General features: G+C 45.1%; 1 protein-coding gene across 5 annotated transcripts in view; it reads right to left on the bottom strand.

Moving 5' to 3' along the window:
- LOC112253070 (protein FAM53B) overlaps positions 1–16,655 on the bottom strand; it is a 40,960-nt gene that overhangs the window by 6,438 nt on the left and 17,867 nt on the right. For 3 of the 5 annotated variants that reach the window (XM_024424958.2, XM_024424956.2, XM_024424957.2), the window contains 3 exons: positions 8,266–8,527; positions 7,599–7,653; positions 4,616–5,472 (listed from right to left, as the gene is read on the bottom strand). In XM_024424958.2, the coding sequence (XP_024280726.1) occupies positions 4,616–5,472; positions 7,599–7,653; positions 8,266–8,349 (996 nt within the window). In that variant the 5' untranslated portion in view covers positions 8,350–8,527. Of the gene's footprint in view, positions 1–4,615; positions 5,473–7,598; positions 7,654–8,265; positions 8,528–8,697; positions 8,806–14,943; positions 15,065–16,655 lie in introns of all 5 variants that reach the window. The other 2 variants (XM_042323610.1, XM_042323609.1) reach the window with 2 other exon arrangements.

Genomic DNA, 16,655 nt, shown 5'->3' with positions numbered 1-16,655 from the left:
TGGCAGCTTTGCACATCATTATGAAGGATTGTGTGTAGATTACTGAGGATTAAATAAATAAATAATAATAATTAGAATAAGGCTGTAACGTAACAAAATTTGAAAAATGTCAAAGGGTCTGAATAGTCTCTGAAGGCACAGTTTACAAAAGTGGACACCCCTTCAAATTAGTGGATTCGGCTATTTCAGCCATATCCATTGCTGAAAGGTGTATCAAATCGAGCATACAGCCATGCAATCTCCATAGACAAACATTGGCAGTAGAATGGCCTTACTTTAGAGCTCAGTGACTTATAACGTGGCACCGTCACAGGATCTCACCTTTCTAACAAGTCAGTTTGTCAACTTTCTATCCTGCTAGACCTGCCCCGGTCAACTTTAAGTGCTGTTATTGTGAAGTTGAAATGTCTAGGAGCAACAATGGCTCAGCCGCGAAGTGGTAGGCCACAAGCTCACAGAACGGGACCACCGAGTGCTGAAGGACGTAAAAATAGTCTGTTCTTGGTTGCAACACTCACTGCCGAGTTCCAAACTACCCCTGGAAGCAACATTAGCACAAAAACTGTTAGTCGGGAGCTTCATGAAATGGGTTTCCATGGCCGAGCAGCAGCATACAAGCCTAAGATCACCATGCGCAAAGACAAGCATCGGTTGGAGTGGTGTAAAGCTCGCTGCCATTGGACTCTGGAGCAGTGGAAACATTACCTACCCCAACAGTTTGGGGAAGGCCCTTACTGTTTCAGCATGACAATGCCCCCGTGAACAAAGCGAGTTACATACAGAAATGGTTTGTCGAAATAGGTGTGGAAGAACTTTACTGGCCTGCACAGAGCCCTGACCTCATCCCCATCAAACACCTTTGGGCTGAATTGGAACGCCGACTGCAAGCAAAGCCTAATCGCCCCAACATCACGAACGCTCTTGTGGCTGAATGGATGTGAATCCCTGCAGCAATGTTCCAACATCTAGTGGAAAGCCTTCCCAGAAGAGTGGCCGTTACAACAGCAAAGGGGGGGACCAACTCCACATGAATGATTTTGGAATGAGATGTTCGACGAGCAGGTATCCACATACTTTCGGTCATGTAGTGTATTTGTGATTGTATACAAATGTAAGCAAGGTTTGAAATGATTATGTTTCAGTCAAATATTATATCTGCTTGGGCTTCTCATGATCAATTTGCGGTCTACAAATGATTTTTAATTATGTTCTGGCCCCCTGACCATCCGCTCAAGAAACAAATAGGCCCACGCCTGAATCTAGTTGATGATCTCTGATCTACAACATGCGCTGGACACATAATACAAACACAGATAAAACAATGAGACAAATATTTCACCCGATGTATAAATGTGAAGCATCCGCTTGGCGATTCCACTCACTACCAAATATGGTAGTGAGGGGAAGCCCAGTGGCCGGCGGTGGGAGAAGATGGAATGATATGGATTTTGGCCGACATTCCTGCTCATTTTCTCATCGATGAAACATTTCAATAACATGTTCTGTTACCAAAACTAAAATATATGTTACAAACAGAGTTGACTAAGTTTTGTAGACTTAGACAAAGTAAAAAATTAAAATGCGTTGTTTAGAAGGGAGTGAAAAGGCAAATTGAGTTATTGCACATGCTCACATCACGGAAATATGCGGAAATATGCACATGCATGCTAGAACGCGCCAATAGGATCTCGCTGGCTCGTGCTTGGCTCTGCCCACCTCCGTGCTTGTTCTGCCCACTATGACTCATTTGTTCCCATTTGAAAACGACAGGCTGTGGTCCATCTTCTTTTAGTTATAAAAAAATGTTATACAAGTCATTTGATCCAAAACACAAGGGGGATGGATGTACAACATGTTCCACCTGCTGAATAACAAACATTTTATTCTCACTGTAGTTCCCTTAGATGTAGTCTTGACAGAGGTCATAAGAGCGCTGGTAGGTCTACATGATGCAACAGCAACACCTTGATCCATTTAACCAATCCATGGTAAACCTAGTCCGGACACCTCGCACCTAGTTTCTCTACACAGAGTGGAGTGTGTGTGTGTGTTATTCACTGGGTAAGGCCCAACTCTCATACATGAAGAAGCATTCTCTTTTAATGTTCACCATCATACAGTCATGACATATGCATACACACCCACAGTGACTGAAGGTGGATTTGCCCTTTTGAATCACTTTCACGTGTAAAAACAGCCTCTGAGAGAATTGGGCAATCACATTCTCATGCAATTATGCTCGTTAAAGTCAATCTGAGTTGCTTCCCACACAAACCAAAAGGTCAATAAATATGAACAGAGTGACATAACAAATGAACATCTCAATTAAAAGACAATTCAATGATTCCCCCACCAATCCTACTTGGATTGGAGAGGACAGAATTCCATACAATCAAATCTATTCCATTCATTCTCTCTTAATGTCAGGCAGAACACATTTTGTAACCAGCCTAAAATTTCCGGCTCAACACTTCCTTTTTACCAACCAACAGTTAACACTCCTCATCTGTCCTCATCCAGAGACCACTTACACCTCTCTGGGTCTGTCGTACCCCTCGCCCATAAACCTGCATTACAAATGTTGTCACAAAAATGTGCCTTTCGGGCCTTCATTTAAGGTTTGGCATAAGGTTAGCAGTATGGTTAAGATTAGGTTTAAAATCAGATTTTAAGAAGAGAGATTGTGGAAATAAGGCAGGGTTTAGCCAAAATTATGACTTTGGGGCTGTGGTAACTAATGACGACCCAATTAATTAATCAGTACAAAAATAACAACCATGTTCATAGTTTATAACATACAGTACAGTTATATGGAGCTACAGTACATCTGCAGTGCTGTATACAGACTGTCTCTACTTGTGTTTCAGTATAGCAGTCAAGCAGAAAACATCTGAAACCCTACCTCTTCGAATAGTACCCCCCTAGCCCTGACTTTGCTGATGTCTACTTTATTCAGGAAAAAAGTACTTACTATGACAGTGATATGTGGTTGTCCCACTTAGCTATCTTAAGATGAATGCACTAACTGTAAATCGCTCTGGATAAGAGAGTCTGCTAAAGGGTCATATTCACTACCTTACCTAAACCTTACTATACTCACCAGGACTGAGTTTGACTGAGAGTGACTGAGTTTGGGTGTGCGCATCTGTGACAATGTGTTTGTATATCCATGTGTCAGTAGGCTTTTGTGACCTACAGTATTCTGTGTTGTGAGAGAGTAAATACCGGTAAGTGGATATCTGGTTTCATGCGTGTGAGGCTTGAAACTACTGATCAAACCCGCACCACACGATCTCATCAGTCCTCCTCACACAATGCTAAAGCGCAGTCGAGCAATCCCAACCCAAAACAAAAACAAGGTTATAAAAAAACTAGCCTCCATTCGGGTAGTCTTGATGCCAAAAGAAAAGCCTGTGAGCCATTGGAGAGGCGTACTGGGGAATTCCAGAGAGAGGAGGTAACTGGTGTGGATAATGAAAATGCTCTTGGTTTTCCTCTCTTAGCGGCTGGCATGGACATAGGAAACATGCTAGGCTCCATTACTGAACACTTGTTGATTCAACCTTGGCTATACCCTCAGTGTGGCTAGGAACAGTTTCTTCGAGAGGGGGAAGAGAACAGGAAGAGGGGGGCGGGGTTGAGGTTGGATGCTTTCTAGGACAGATTTAGAGATCTCTAGAGAGGACAGGGGACCTCTGAGCAGGGGGGCGGAGAGGCACACAGTAATATCAGCTAGCTTCATCAGTGTTTACACTGAGCTAGTCCTGGAGGAGCCCTATACGTGTTGGGTTTAAATTCCAAACTGTGCTCTCAGCCTATTCTCAAGGGAGACGCATTGATCAGAGGGATAGGGCCAAGTGAGCCAGGCAAGTCTTGGGTCATTGCAGACTGCATATAGTGCCGTCTCAACATTAATTGGCTGCGATCAACATGCAAAAACTGTATCCATCCAGTCTATATGGAGCCATCAAGTAGTAATCACAGAGCAGTTCCACGACTTCCTCTGACATTACACAAACAAGCCACCCCCAGGCCAGGCAGAATGTGATCCAGCTAAAAATGTAGGCAGGGTGGAGTGGACTGTGTGGGTTCAACCTTTGCATCGTGTGCTTACCCAACAGAGTGAATGAAATGATAACCAGAGCCGAGTGTGGTAGAGCATGGCGGTGTGAAGCATGACGGAACACAAGACATGCTCCTTAGTTAATGCCACTTCCCAAAGGGGAGGCTTGAAAACACTTACCCTCTGTGCTACAAACCACTGACCCAGAAAACGTAATACAGCCCGTTTTAATCCCCCACCAGATCAGACACAGAGAAAGAAGCCTTGAACGTTCCCCATCTCTGAACAGAAGTATTCCTTTGTTAGGCCTGATCTAACCTTATGTACTCAGGTTATTAAAGGTATTAAAGCTGTGTAAAGACTTGGATGAAACTTGATCTATTCTTAATCGAGATGAGTAAATAAGGATAAAGCTCTGTGAAATGTCTGAGTCATTATAACATAATCAAAATCCACTAATATGTTTTGATCTACAGTTGCCTTTCAGTCATTTGGTATGGTCAGACACTCTTGACAGACCATTAGGGTGTGTGTGTCTCAGTGGCTACTAACCTGGGTCATCTTGGCCAGGTCCAGGGAGGGCCGTGGTTCCTGTGCATCCTCTGGTCTCCTGCGCTTCATGCCGATCTTTTTATCGTTCAGGACGCAGGGCTGGGACTTGCTCCGGGACAGGCCCCCAGTCCCCCCTGCCCTCTGTCCAGCACGTCTCCCCATCTCTTGGGTGAAGTCCGGGGAGCTGGCCCCCTCCCTGTGGTGCTCTGGCAGGCTGATCTGCTCATGGGACAAGGAGAGGGGCCTGAGGGAGTGGTGGTAGTGGTGGTGGGAGGGGGACGTAGGGGAGGCAGTGAACAGGGGGTGAAGGGGCAGGCACTGGGTGAAGCAGGGCAGCTCCAGAGCCCCGTCTGTGGGGTTGTTGGAGCGTGAGGGTAGGCTGAAACTGGAGCTCCGCTGCATGGCAGGAAAATGACCCCCTGAATAACCTCCACCACCTCCTATACCACCTCCTCCAGAGCAGCGATGCACACTCCCCCCACTGTGGCACCTCCTCTTCTCCACCGCCGTCCACACTCGCGACACCTGAGGTCTCCATGAAGACCGGCAGCCATCAAACTCTTCAGAGAAGGAGAGTGAGCGGCACTGGCGCTTGCTAGGGGGTGCCGTGGAGGCTGAAGGGGAGTTGGCGAGGGCCAGGGACTGGGTGGCTGCCAGCTTGGCATCGCCAAGGTTAAGGTCTCGAATGAGGCTGGTGATGGCGGTGGCAGGGCCAACCTCGTGGCCCCAGACCAGGCTCCTCCGCTGGCACTCCTCGGGCAGAACATCCCACAGGCTCTCCAGACTGGCGCCGGACTCGCAGGGCGTCCCTCGCTGGATGGCACAGCCTCGGCCAAGGTCCAGCCACCTGTCTGCCTCTGGAACACATGGACACACTTATAAAACATACAAACACACACACACATATGAACGAACACTTATACATATAATTTAATTTGACAAAATGTAATCAAAAAGTGGACATATAAATCAGGACAGAACAGATGGAAAGTTATTGTATCAGGGGCATAAGCTGAAATCATTACTATCATATCATGCTCCTCCTTACTGCGTGTCCCCTCTAACATAAGGCCCCTTATGCCATCTAACAGAGTTGTGAAAAATCTCACTTCATCTCCTCTAGAGGCTAGCTTCATGTGAAACAATAATGAAATGGACAGCAGGGCTGAACTTCCAGGGTGAGGTGCCGTGTGCAGCTTCTTCACGTATGCGCGTTAGGATGATCAACCGAGTAAATAACCACATGTACCCCAAAACGCACACCTCACTTCAGAAAACAATAGACAGTAAGCAGCCTGAGGCCAGAGGGAGAATAGGCCAGCAGTAGCAGCTCTTGGTTAGAGACAATACTGTGTGAAGTGAGTATGGTCACATCGGTAGGAGTTTTAATAGAGAGAGATGAAGCGCATCACTCAAGGTCTAGATGCCCGGTTAAGGTGGAGACAGGATAGTAGAAGAATGGCTAGCTACAAGACAGGGGATTGGATCGACCCAGGCTGCACTGCTTGACAGAACACTACCTGCTGGAACAGAGCTGCTAGCTCCTGTGTTGGGTAGACCTTTCAGTTTCATAGTGGCTGGCAGGGCAATAGCCTGAGCTTTCTGGTAGTACAGGATTATACAAGCAACCTGGCAGTGTGTCATTAATCAAATCACATTTTGTATTATATAGCATTGCAGTTGTCACAGAACACTTAGCTAACAAACCCTACGCCTGCTCGTGGCAAGTTAACAGTGGTGTTTGCCCAACACCCCTACCAGTCACAAAACAAACATTCAGGTCAATGCTCTACCACTTGATTGACTGTTGATGGGTTTTTCTCAGACTGAACGAAAACTTCAGAAGGTCCTATGAATGTTGGCAGAGAGGCAGCTAGGTGTCTGGGCATTCCCTTCATTGCTTCTCAACATCTCTTTGCTAAGCACAGCTTATTGCTACCTAACATAATGGTAGCAGCCATCCCAGGGGAAATGTGTCTTAGTCTGACAGCTGGTTTGGTTAGCAGGATAGGCTAGCTAGGCTTATTATTCTGTGAAAGTGGATGGCTTCCTACACCAATGATTGGTTTAAATTCAGATAGAATTTGACAAATGACTACGCCAACATTACTTGTCACAGGCAAAACACCTACCACACTGGTTCTAGCTAACTTTGCCACTACTGAGCTCAAAACTAACACAGAACTCTATTGATACCCAATTGGCAGCAAGTGGCCCACCCCTGTCCAAACCCATCCCTTCAAATGCTTCTCTCCATTTTTGGTGGGCAGAAGTCTTTGTTTCAGTCCCAAAAAACAACATGACCTGACAAGAATGTCTAGCATACAAAATAACAACAGGAGAAAACATCTAAAAAGGATCACCTAGCCCAGTGAAAAATGTGTTGAAAAAGGACTGAAATCCCACCTGAAGCCATATAATAGTATATATAACACGTCTTGTGATGCCAGCTGTAACAGTAGAAACAGCAGTTGTGGGACGTGCATCCCGTTAACCCCTCACGGGTACATTGAACAGACGACAGGGCGGGGTCCAATGAGACTCTGATTTACAGTGGCTTGTCTTTCAACACGGGCGGAGGGGATAAGGAGTGTGACGTTCACCGAACCAAAAGGGAACCATTGACAAAGGCAAAACAACACTCAGTTACAGTTAAGTCCCATGAGTGCAGTACACAGCTCTGTGTGACGGCAGGTGCACACCAGACATGAGGGCGAGATGAGACAGGAGGAGGACAGGCAGAAACCGTTATAGGGGAGCTTGTAACGAGGCATCAAGCTGGTGAACAAGACAAAGGAAATGAACACGAGCGAATGGGAACAAATAATGAGACAGTTTTTATGAAAAGCACAGAGGACATGAAAAGCAGATTGTTCAATTCAACCAGTTTCCACAACAGCCCAGGTCAATAAAGCCTAAGAGGAGACAATAAGAAGCATTATGGTGAGGACCGTCTGAGTGAAGGGGAGAGGGATGCACTCACCCACAGTGCCACAGGAGAAGAGGGTAGTCCCTCTGCTCATGGTGTGGCGCTCACGCTGTTGACAGACAGATGGAGGGATAGACAGGGAAAAACAGACAAAGAGGATATGGCTTAGACTAGGCTCATTTACTCAGACTCCAAACATGTCCGTACATAACTTCAGGCATCGAACACGAAGGAGTGCACACACACACACACACACACACACACACACACACACCAGAGAAAATAACAGGCAGGGTGGTGCAGGCTGGCTCATAGAGAAATAGGGCAAAGCAGCAGTCATTAACATTACTAGGAGTCACAGCAATACAGTGTAATGTCAGCATTCAGAACTGCGATGACCCCTTACAGTACACAGTGAGGGTTATAAAGAGGTAAAACTACTCAAATTGACCCCATTTCAGTTTAAGCCTTTTTACCCAAATTGCTTGATTTGAACGCTGAGGTAGAATAATATACAATTTATTTAGAAGGACCAACGTAGAGGCCATATGAATACACCTTGGTGGCGAGCACCTTGCCAAAAACTACAATAGGCTGTATTGTAGAGAAGCCAATAGAAAGCCCAAGTCTCATGTTTCCAAGGCCGGTGGAGAGAGAGGCACCTGTAAGGAACTTGTTACACTACTTCAGTTATAGGTCTAGCTAGCAGAGTTTTACTTACCAACAGCAAATATTCAGTGTCCTTAGCCCTTACATGATCGCCACCTTTCTTCTTTTCCAGTGTTTTTGAGAAGATGATCACCATGGTAGGGCACAGCTCTGCTCCAGTCCGTTCCAGTGCAGGAGAAGGCCGTGGGAAGCCATCTTAGGTGAGGACGGATGGGGAGAAGGTCTTTTGGGCAGTTTGGACAGGCAGACGACCACCTCTCATCTGCAGAGTGTCCTCGATGGTAGGGGAGCGTCTCTCGCTATTCAGCCAATCCCTGTGCAACAGACAGAAAGAGAGAGATTTGGTGAGCACACACACAAATATTATACATAAAAATGTGTGCAAGCCGTTATGGCGCCTGGCATGCGTGGGTGCATATTTGCAAATGGGCACAAATGTGCGTGAGCACGCCATGATTGCAGTACGTGTCATAATGATCTTTACCATCACACCACCACAGTGTGTCCCCAGGCGCAGGGCGAGGAGGAAAGGAGGATTGGTCCTTGTGGGTGTGTCTGTATAGCAGGCAGTAGGGCCCTTAGAGAGACGAGTCTAAACACATACAGTCAGTCCACTGGGCTGGGACACCACAAACACAGTACAGCACAGGCTCACTCTTTACTGAGTCCTCCTCTTCGAATCTTTCACTCACAACACCAGGGAGCTAATCCAAAACGTGCAGTTGAATCCCCCCCGACAGACAGAGCTAGGCTATATCAGGAATAGCATGCAAAACAGCTGATTAGAAAGGTCCAGGCCTTATTCTCCAATCAACAGCCTACTAATGACAGCTTGCAGTGTCTACTGTGGGCCAACGGACACAGCTACCACAGTCTCCAGAGCTCCTCAACTAACACCATGACTGTTCTGGGGTCTCCATAAGATATGGTTCAATGAAGCGGGGAGGAGAGTGTGCATGTAAGGGATGAGGATAGAAAAAGGATGGGTCAGTTGGAGAGGAGAGAATGTACTGGACGTTAAGGTTGCATTAATATACTATATGACAAAGAAAGGGGTACTGTACTTGCGAACTGTGGGAAACAAAGGAGTTGAAATAATGAGGGCATCAGTCCCTGCGGGCTGTCCTCCACCCAATCCTCCACACACAAGGGAAAAAGAGACTAGGCACATTTCCCATCCTCATGTCTTCTGCTCTCCTCTCCTCTCCTCTCTGGTCTCATGACAGCATGGAGCCAGCCAAACCCTCCCCTAACCCGGACAACGCTGGGCCAATTGTGAACCGCCCTATGGGACTCCCGGTTGGTTGTGACACAGCCTGGGATTGAACCCAGGTTTGTAGTGATGCCTCAAGCACTGCGATGAAGTGCCTTTGACCGCTGCACCACTCGGGAGGCCAATGTCTGAAGTTGAGGGAGTGTGCAATTGGCATGTTGACTGCAGGAATGTCCACCAGAGCTATTGCCAGATAATTGAATGTTCATTTTCTAACATAAGCCGCCCCCAACACATTTTCGAGAATTTGGCAGCATGTTCAACGAGCCTCACAGCAGCAGGCCATGTGTAACCAAGCCAGCACAGGACCTCCACATCCGGATTCTTCACCTGCGGGATCATTTGAGACCAGCCACCCGGACAGCCGATGAAATAAACTGTGGGTTTGTACAACCAAAGAATTTCTGCACTAACTGTGCTCGTCATCCTCACCAGGGTCTTGACCTGACTGCAGTGGGCAAATGCTCACCTTCGATGGCCACTGGCACGCTGGAGAAGTGTGCTCTGCCCGGTTTTAACTGTACCGGGCAGATGGCAAACAGCGTGTATGGCATTTTGGGCGAGCGGTTTGCTGATGGCGTTGGGGTTATGGTACGGGCATGCATAAACTACAGACAACAAACACAATTGCATTTAATGCACAAAGATACCGTGACGAGATCCTGAGGCCCATTGTCGTGCCATTCACCTGCCACCATTACTTCATATTTCAGCATGATAATGCTGCGCCCAAGGATTTGTACACAATTCCTGGAAGCTGAAAATGTCCTAGTTCTTCCATGGCCTTCATACTCACCAGACGTGTACAACAGAGTGTTGCAGTTCCCGCCTATATCCAGCCACAATCAACAGCATGATCAACTCTATACAAAGGAGATGTGTCGCACTGCATGAGGCAAATGGTGATCACACCAGATACTGACTGGTTTTGTGATCCACGCCCCTACCTTTTTTAAAAGATATGTCACTACCAGATGCATATCTGTATTCCCAGGCATGTGAAATCCATAGAAATGGGCATAATGAATGTCCTTATATGAATTGTAACTCAGTAAAATCTGTGAAATTATTGCATTTATATTTTTGTTCAGTGTATTTTAAAAAGATGAGATGTTGAGGATTATTATAAATACAACTATGATGTCATACAGATAAGCCAAACACCTGTGAGTCCAAATGTGCACTTAACATTTCCAAATCATATATTGTCACCGTTTATGATCACTATATTTGGTGTACAGCTACAAAAAAACATGATGTTATATCCTGGGTCACTCTCAAGTTTCTCAAGAATGAGCCTGTTTGTTTATTGTGAGGAAAAGTCACTGTGGCACACACACCTGGTTCCTTTCTATATGCAACCTGTTTCTCTGAATTGCCTTGCTCAGGTCGTACACTCTAAGATGGTATTTTAGAACTTGGTTAGGCCTCTTGGCATAGGAATATGAACCCAGATTGCGATTTATATTGGACAATTTTTGGATTGCTTAAACAACTCTAATGGTGGTATGGCGGGGACGCAAGGTTGTGTTCCGAACTAAACAACTACAAGTGTGCTTGCCCTGGTTCCTCATCGGTACAGTACCTTAAAGTTGAAGTCTCTTCTTTGAGTCATAAAAGTGCATTGAAATTGCTTAGGAACTGTGGCCACATGGAGATACCAGTTAGTCCTTTCATTTAAACCTACCCCACATATTCCAGGAATAGTCTTATCATGTTATCCAGAGTTTTTTCAGATTTTGTTATCAAAAAATGTGGCGAAAAGTACAGTAGATGTTTGGATTTAGTGTTGTGTCAGGTGACCTGTAGTGGACTCACCTTTGGTTTAACAATGTTCCCACGATCTCCAAACTGTTCCCTTTCAATTGCTACCATATAAACTATCCATATATGCTAATTCCCACAAGTGTAAAGGGTTAAATCATGTTTCATATCTGGGTAAATTCTACTGCACATGTTGGCTCCAATTCAGGTTAAGGTCCAAAAAGGATCATACTAAATGGCAATAGCAATTGCATTTATAAATCCCTAAAAGGAAAAAAGTTAATTATGATCCAATTCCATAGGGGAAGTACTGTACCTAACAGTAATTCTAAACAGCTGTTTCTTCATTATAGAAGTTGGGTCTGCGCACAGGCCTCTTGGCTCACAAGGGTTAATTACTGAGGAGAGGCAGAAAGCACTGTACTCGTAACAGCACCATGCCAAGGGACTAGGGTTCCCAGTTTCTACTGCTCCTACACATTTGCTTCGGTACTGCAGTTTAACAGACCCCCGTCCCAGAAATACAATTTCAATAGACGGCCACATAGAGAAGTCAGATTAGAAAATTCCTAATAAAACACTTTAGTCATCACCTTTGTGCAAAAAAACACCCATTGAATTATAAAAATTATTGTTGCTGAGGCCTATTATTGTTCCATCACTTTTTCCAAGATATTACAATTTTAGCAACCAGAAAATGCTCCTCCATGTCCTGGTTGCTAAACTTCTAATAATTTGCCTAATTTAAGTTTGTGGTAAAACAAGACTCCATTGTGTAGAGAATCATTGTACCATCTAAACCACTGTGAAATCGCTTTTACACAAACAAAAATATTGTATTTTCAGCCGTTTGAAGCTTTTGTACAAAACCGAAAGTACAAGACACAAAAAAAAAAACGTAAGAACTGGAAGCATAGAAAGTGCACATAAGAGATCTACCATTTCTTAGACTTGCTTTCAATGAAAATGACAGATCTATAACTTACATTTCTATGTGAATTTGGTCAGGTCGCCCAAAAAGTTACATATTGCAGCTTTAACCTTTTATATTCATCCAATGTCTGCCATGTTTTTGGATGATGTGATGACGTTATCGATACTCGCCCTGCTTCCTGTGCACGTGTGAATTGTGAATGGGCGCCTGGGGGGGACAATATGGGGCCCTGTAAGGTTTTGTGGCACAGTGTTTGGTGTCCATCACTGATTGGATGTAGTTACTGCAGAGGAGAGCTATCACTCTCTAGTTAACACTGGGTCAGCCCTTTCTCATGTTGAGGTCGTAAAGCAAGGCTGGAGAGGTCACGGCATACCAAGCCGCCCTCCGGCCATCCCCCCAGCACCCGTTGGCTGGACACTTTGTCCAAAAACGCCACCCCATCATGCAACAGGAGCTTGGTGAGAACACAAACAAAGCAGCTCTCATTCATTAAACGTTTTACTTGACATCGTCTGACTTGATGTGCGGTAAAACGGAGGTTGATTTTGGCCTTCAAGTTGATTCTACACAAATAAAGGCTTTATCTCTATGAGGACTTTGAAAGGCCATTCACTTCTTTATCTCTGAAAGAAGAGCAGTGACAACCCAGTCCTGTAACAAAGGGGGGGGAAACAACAGAGAGAAGAAACACCTTTCTTGAGAAAGAGTTTCCAGAGAAACACACCTTTCTTGAGCGAGGTTTCCAGGGCACTGACATGTAACCCCCCCCAACACACACACACACACACACACACACACACACACACACACACACACACACACACACACACACACACACACACACACACACACACACACACACACACACACACAGGAGTGCAAAATGTGTTGCCATTTTAAATGACCGACACATACACGAATAACACTTCCCCTGTGCTCACAAGTCAGCACTCTGTTGCAGGGTGTTGGTGAGCAGCAGCAACCACCTCATTAGCTAACATTTGATAAGAAAAACCGCCAAAGGAAATCCACAAAGCCTTGTCAAAGCTATAATCAGTCTCTCACACACAGATACTGTAGCTGGTGCTACACACACACACACACACACACACTGACCCTCAATCAGAAAAGGAGGAACACAGTCAACTTGTGCAATATCCCATCTTGCTTTCACATCCACTTTTATTGTCCACACAGTAATCAAGATGTCATCAACACATCCATCCAGATGTGCCAATGTTTTTTTTTCAAACTACTGCAACAGCTCTCTGCGTTTCCTCACTACAGGACATTGCTGCTGATTGATCTGTACAATTCCTAGTCTACAAGGGCAAGCATGCTACAGTATGGATGTGTAACATATGCTGCATTACACAGACATGTGATCTTTGTGGAAAAAGGCCAACCTCTGACCTGGATGTTAGAAACTAGGACAGTCATATCTAGACAGTACATCACTTCCTTACCAGTGGAGTACATTAGTTCAAGCTTGAGAGATGGACTTCAGACACCGCAATCCCTGTTCCTGTCCAGTGATGCTATGCTTGTCAAAGCTGATTTAGCATCACTTCTTCTTCTTAAATGATCCCTAATCTATAGAACAAGACTGAACCGGGTGGGTCCAAGTGTGAGGTAATAAAGGAGGTACAGACCAGAGGCCCCCTTCTGGAAAAGCCTTTGCATTCCAGGGCTCTTCACACATCAGGTACCCTACTAATTACCTCCGCTCTCATCCCCTCACCCCTCTCTCCCTCAGCATGTGGTTTCTCCCATTACCCCTGACAGGCTGCTCTATGCACATTAACCAGGCCCTAATCCACCAGGGATATGTTACATGAGAGCCTCCAGACCAGACCATGATGGTTAATCCCACGCTCAGGGCTCCATCACAGCTAAGGGGGCCACTCCTACGGTGTTTAAATAGGTGACGTTATAAAGAAAGTCACTTCCAACCCCATAATCACACGTCCCGGGTACCACTCCAAGACAGTTACATAACACTACAGGTCTCGTTTTGTGGGAGCTAGGGGATGAATGGTGTGGGTGTGTTTGGTGTGGAGGGTGATGTTATGACCAAAATATCATATTATTTTGACGGTACGGCGATATTTTATGTTTCTGAATAATAATAGTTCTAAATATGTTTTATGAGTAGTGCATTACTCTAGACTGGCAACAATTCATTCTAAAGGGATAGTTTTATACTCAACCAAATTAGGGCAAAACTGACAGTGAAGTAGTCCAATTTCATACCAGTATACTGCTTATTCACAATATATTTCCCAGCCCTAGGATGATGGGAAATTATGGGAATTCCATTGAGTCATGACATGCTCACCTTTCTCATGAATGAGTGTATGACTTATTCAACCAAACATCCATCTGCTACTTGCTTGGTAACGGTCTCGATGACTTTGTGTGTGTTCGTGTGCATACTTGGAACGAGGGTAAGTGGGTTACGGGTCTTGCACAGACAGACTTTTCACTTAGTCGGCTCAGGGATTCAAATCAGCAACCTCTCAGTTACTGGCTCAACGCTCTTAACCGCTAGGCTACCTGCCTAGCATCATCACAGCAAAATCTCTGTGGAACATAATAGATGGATTAGACTACGTGTTATTCTTTCCATACAATACTTTCATACTAATATGATGGCAGATGATCACCTTCAGCTCTTTTATCATCTTAATGTAAATGTGTGAGAATTGGATTTTCAGCAGCTGAGAATGCGTTGATCTTTCTGTACTCCGTCTTACCTCCGCCAGGCTGGCTGTCACGTGTGCGTTTGTGTTACTAACGACCCGTAGGTGTCTACTACACAAATCTACAGGTGTGTCTCTCCTCATGACGCAGGGTCATCACAGTCACGTATTGATCCTGCAAAAATGATATATCAGAGATGATTGCCAAGTATTTCACAGTAGAGTGTAAACACTGTCATAATAAAAGTTCCTACGTTCACATAGTGTAAAAGATGAAGGTGTAGGGAAAAGGGATTGCCAAAACACACCGACAGTAATTTAGCTACCATTATGACCAAATGGAAGAAACATGATTTCGCTCAGCTCATTAAACCTCAATTGAGAGAGGCGAAACATCTTGGCAAAGACTGTGGCAAAGACTGTGAAGTGCAGCCCACTGCTTCAGAACTAGCATGGAAAACAGGATCTGCTTGCTAATACTTTTATTTAGACTGTCTACACCATAAAACAATGGAAACATACGATTGCTTTTTTTTAGGGGTGTATAATTGACGGATTACACTCTAGACAGCATCAACAGAAAGTCTATCCAAACCTTGAGTGATTCAGACAGGAAATATGCAGTGTCGTTCAGAAAAGCAGGGAGAAAGGAGAAGGATAAACAGAAGAATGACTCCTTTGTCATTCATAACAGACGTCTTATGATAGTGAATGACAAAAAAAACAAAAACATGAGGTCACTTCAGTTGTCAGAAGGGAATTCAGGGTGAATGTCCATTAGTGGTGGTTGTCCATCTCATCATAAGGCTTCTTATCAGGCCTCTCACCAATCAGTGGTAATGAAGAAAATGAAAGGAAGCCATTTCAGACTAGTGGTGGGACACACTGATGTGGTGGTGGGACACACTGATGTGGTGGTGGGACACACTGATGTGGTGGTGGGACGCAATGTGTCACAGGGCTTTAAAAATGTCTTCCCTTCCCAGAATGCTTTTAATCTGAAATCAGATCTGGTCATTGGCAGGGGGTTGGGGAAGGTTGCTCTGGTGCATGCCAGAATGCCTCCTTTCTTCTCAGCAGTCCATCTTAGACTCTGTGGGCGTTCGAGACGTAACATTTACAAAACGCATCATGTAAATGAGATGTACACACAGAAACGTGGGGGAGACAGTGGAACATTACTTTTTGTTTTGAACTCAGCTCACAGCTTTTGACGCTGTGGGCGAAGCAGAGCAGTTATGACTGAAGGTCAAACAGAAAGAGAGAAAGGGCTGTCGTTAAAATCAAATGTGTGCAACACAGAGGCACAGACTGGCATGGCCAACAATCCTTCTTTCTGGAGGCTTTGCATAACGCCTCGGGCCAGGAAACCACAGAAAGAAAGAGGGGAGAGAGCAAAGGAGAGAGATAAAGTGAGAGGGCGACAGAGAGAGAGTATGGTCCAGTGCCTCGCAGACAGGCACGCAGCTGCCCACTCAGAGAATGAAGCCTTAATAGGGACTCGCGCACACAAAAGCCTTGCAAATGTGTGTGTCTTAAGCACACACAGGAGCACAGAGTGATCCCCTTTAAAAACCAACTCTGCTTAATTACCTCCATAAATTACTGCAGCTATCCCATGTCCAAAACAAGTCCCTCTTGTCTGCCTACCGCCTGCCTAGCGATCTGAGACAACCCTGTTCGACTTGACTGTCTTTCACATGTAGATTCCAGCATTTCAGATTTTACTGCGCTAAAAATAAGAAATTGAAGCAAGTAAAGCCATT

This window comes from Oncorhynchus tshawytscha, linkage group LG06, assembly GCF_018296145.1.
Source record: "Oncorhynchus tshawytscha isolate Ot180627B linkage group LG06, Otsh_v2.0, whole genome shotgun sequence".
Classification (NCBI taxonomy): Eukaryota; Metazoa; Chordata; class Actinopteri; order Salmoniformes; family Salmonidae; genus Oncorhynchus; species Oncorhynchus tshawytscha.
Note: the sequence above shows the minus strand (reverse complement) of the source record. Positions and strands in the feature narration are given on the sequence as shown.